Raw genomic sequence first — 4,241 nt, forward strand, 5'->3', positions numbered from 1 at the left:
CACATTGCACTAACTGCAGATACACACTGCAGACACACAAACTGCAGGCATGCATTAGCAGTTCAATTTTATTTAGATTCATTTACAAATGCAGTTCATTTCTCTCTCCAATGCAGCTGAAAATGAATGTGAAAAAATGACCCCGTAAATTAACCATGGGGTGGATAATCTTCGAACAAGGGCAAGTTCTGAAATAGTTAGATCTGTGTGTTCCCAGCTGTGTTAATACCATGCAGCACACTTGAACAAATGCACAGATGGGCATATTGGCAGTGAGTTAAATAATGCAGTGTGTTTAGAATGTGAATGGATCTATTTAAAAAAAAACTGCTGCAGGGGCGAAACCATTGAAAAGTAATCGCAGAATATGGTGCAATCTCTTGTATGAGGCAGAGAGTTTAAAAGTGGCACACACATGGCGATCAAGGGGCACCATATTTTGGTCCAGATCAGTATTGCGCTGGCATTAAGGGACACTTCAGTTGCATGTGATTTAATCAGAATGCATTACCGATTCATCCACCTATACCCCCTCCACTTCCCCCTCCTGACCCCTTATATTTCTTTGGACCTTGAGTCTGCATGTGGCAAGTCACTAGAATTATCGTAGAATCACTACAGTGTGGAAACATGCTCTTCGGCCCAACAAGTCCACACTGACCCTCTGAAGGGTAACCCACCCAGGCTCATTCTCTGACACTGTTACTCTACATGTACCCCTGACTACTTGGTTGCAATGTATTCAATACACCCTCCATAAATGAATAAGCACTGTTCATTTTTTGCAGTTTTTTTTAATAATGGAATTCTTGGCTATTCACACATCTCAGCACTGGATTCCCTGCACAGACCCATCTCTTAGAATGTGGTCAAGTTCTGTTCATGGCGAATGACCCTGACGCAAAAGTAAGAATGCCAGTTGGTTTACCAAACACGAGTCATGTGGGAGCTCACTGGTTATTATTGCTCTTCCTAACTGCTGAGGGTTAAAAGTAAAAATAAACAGATCATCTTAAATATCTTTTGTCTCCAATACAAGCGTGCTCTCAAACATTGTGATGCAAATATCATTTCAAACTCTACAGTGCAATGAAGTAAGAAAGTAGTTTGTGTTGAATTTTGAACATAATCAAATTAGGTTATTTACTTATAATAATTTCTCATATTTAAGGGTTAAGATATACAGAGGGTTAAGATATTGTCAGTGACAATAGATTGCTAAGGGGAGAAAATAATTTTATTCAAAGTCTCGAATGATGACATTCATATTTATCATTTATATTGATACTGTAGTTAATACAAATTGCAATCATTAACTCAAACATTGGGTGGTTGTGATTTCTGTGTTTCCATATGGTTACAGATTGGCCTCACCAGTGAGCCTTGCAATGTGGCTAATGGTGGTTCTGATCTCTTTCTCATCTTAGAACTCATGGAGGAGTTGCCTGGAGCCAGGGGAGAGGTAGTCCGTCGTTTTTTCTTCAACTTAAACTCTATACCGAGGGAGGAGCTCATCACCTCGGCAGAACTGAGGATCTACCGCCAGCAGGAGCAAAAAGCCTGTGCTAATGCCAGCAGTGGTTATCATCGCATCAATGTGTATGAGATTCTCAAAGCAACGGGGTCCTCATCCAGTGATCCCATTACCCGGTTGCTGGACACAAAGGTCGTGCATCACAATGTGAGCAAATGGGAGAGCTTTGACGTCAGCCCTTCTGTTATGAGATGGACTGCGCAGGGCCAGCCCAACCATGGGTTTATGGTGGAAGTCGTTAACTTGGACAAGGAGTGCAGACATTCAAAGCGACATGTCAGGATCAGTCGGTCTTTGCATCAAGATGAAGAAAGCTGGCCTCAAATGAGGCCTTTATTGGTGACGTTTAGTCACAATGGCAAAGGGCACACTCTTGAGAAAAGAGTGAGGCGTCAGGTCAAACACAAGCCGAAGAAGAGGTCCAAGTCCAGCTGCAAACGACATCCTTTATATGTGGATTTCAGTGACGTGGGGTGGAATGACTGGATAGTGGCACCTCCGGGATATCATGCCTTTTACTGCCAAGGAGAGTGCCCTTTTCCATTGGCAGATCACTTAAACTCAACAAACCATGCCATTGTGCAGACATTGGTGAACTCAGTCAATGCAAACATTCCCAGGGCATGTTGCGTCCCCACAGACCTCAGTCCCATTTCGATGCTTTATCTTGATGAATACGACAAAGTTGTATTAAAGAACTACCAAGATATGGTTGTGGAGGGTTGTGGATGTCGTTAAAGCAGAAATTTATCAAAAAAAACTTGACACTTTACTATTTCCCAATGAAGACACTATTTATATTAAAAAAAAATTAACAAAATAGAAGCATCTATTTTGAAAATATATTTATGGTTACTTAAAAAGAAATTGGGAAAATAAATATTTTAATCAGAGAATTGTTCCTTTTAAATGATGTTTAATTGTATTTCAGATGTACATGTTTATATGGGTTTAACCCCCAACACATGAAGTATAATGGTCGAATTCCTATTTTGTATTTATTGCAATTGTAACCACTTTTTAGAAAATAGCTAATTTGTATTTATATGTAATCAAAGATAAATATAGGGTTTGTACATAAATTGCCAATCCACATCTGTCTGAAGTCTATATGCTTGAAACAAAACTTGCAATCAGACCTTTTTTCTCAGTTGGGGGCAGGCAAACTAAGAACCTAAAATGTTTCAGAACGTGTACTGACGTGAGTCCCACATTTCAAAGCGCTTTCTGACATGTGGCACATTAAAATTTTTGGCATAGCAATCTTGAAAAGCTTACCGATAATAAGATGAAGGGTTTAGGGACTGGAATGCATACAAAAGTAATTGTAGTGAGGTCTAAATAGCAAACAGTGTAAAATAACACTGGGCTGCTCCTTGTAGTTTACAGGTGGTTAAATTAGATAGAGGCCAGAGGCAAAATGGACCCGTTATTCAACTTCTGGTGAGGTGAAGCGTGAATGCTGGGAAAAGTCCTAAATCCCATCTTTAAATGGAAGAAAGTGTGCCAGCTAGGAGTTTCATAAGGCGCAAGGGTTGCTTGGCTTCAGTGAAATTACTCCAGTTTCTTACTCAGTAGGGTGTGATTTCAAGATGGTTCAAGATTTAACCACATAATCTAGTTTGACCAAACTGACACTGTACTTTTTCAGCTTAGATCTTAAACTGAGAGTCTCAATTAGTTAATGTAAATGACCCCATTACACTCTTTAAAGCAAACCAAAGAGGATTTCTGCTCGAGTCCTTACCAACAGTTCTTCCTCAATACAAACAGACTATCTGGTTGTCTGTCTCATAGCTGTGTGTAAATTACATTTGCCCACTCAACAACAGTACTTAGGATTCAAATGTGATTAATTGAACAGGAAGCACTTTGAGATGACCTGACTACATATAAAGTGCTATTACACCAGGTTTTTTATTTCCTTCATGAAGATGCTTTATTTAGCCACTCAAATGAAATTGATTTATATCTACAAGCTGATTCGGGTTTATTTACAAATACGCTAAACACAATTAATTATGACACCACAATAATTAAAGGAGGCATCCACTTCAAAAAATGCAAAATTCATTTAGCTTCTCATCTGCATCGAAAATACTGGAAATTGGTCACCTTATCACCAGCATGATACAAAGCATCAATATATAACTTATTAAAATTTTCCAAACTATTACATCAGATTTTCACAAGCAGGAGTTGTGACACTATTTAGAGCTACAGAAAGTCATCAAAAGCAAATGGAAGCTTTGTGGAGAACTCCTAGCTACAGATACCGAAAATGCCCTTCCAAAGAATTAATTAATATTTACTGACAAGACAAAAAGCATTGAAAGCGATACAGTGTAAATTCCTATACTTTATTTCCACCTCCCACTCTCCTCTATCAAGTTCCTCAGGGATCCTTTAGGGTAATAATTACTTACTACTTACAGCAGAAATGTCCATTAAATAAAATAGCTGTTTAATGTCACAAGACATTGTGTTTTTCTTAAATTGAGGTTTAGATAGAATCTATGTAAGTCACCAAGAAGGTTAACATCACCTTTTGACCCTGTCACAACAGTGACTGCTTAACCACAGAAAATAGCTGCACTTATCAGTTATCTTGTTTACCATGAACTCTAGTGCTTCCACAATTTACCCTCAGCTCCAAACATCTTTAAACACAGATTAAACAATTAAGAGCAACTCAGTGTCATTTCAG

The 4,241-nt window shown here is 38.7% G+C and overlaps 1 protein-coding gene across 1 annotated transcript; it reads left to right on the top strand.

The window, feature by feature from the left end:
* The first annotated feature begins 1,247 nt into the window (after positions 1-1,247).
* LOC122553081 (bone morphogenetic protein 2-like) lies at positions 1,248-2,627 on the top strand. Its single transcript, XM_043696579.1, has one exon. The coding sequence runs from the start codon at positions 1,433-1,435 to the stop codon at positions 2,270-2,272; it is 840 nt and encodes a 279-aa protein (XP_043552514.1). The 5' UTR covers positions 1,248-1,432; the 3' UTR covers positions 2,273-2,627.
* The last annotated feature ends 1,614 nt before the right edge of the window (positions 2,628-4,241 follow it).

The sequence above is a fragment of the Chiloscyllium plagiosum genome, chromosome 9 (genome assembly GCF_004010195.1).
Source record: "Chiloscyllium plagiosum isolate BGI_BamShark_2017 chromosome 9, ASM401019v2, whole genome shotgun sequence".
In the NCBI taxonomy this organism is placed as follows: domain Eukaryota; kingdom Metazoa; phylum Chordata; class Chondrichthyes; order Orectolobiformes; family Hemiscylliidae; genus Chiloscyllium; species Chiloscyllium plagiosum.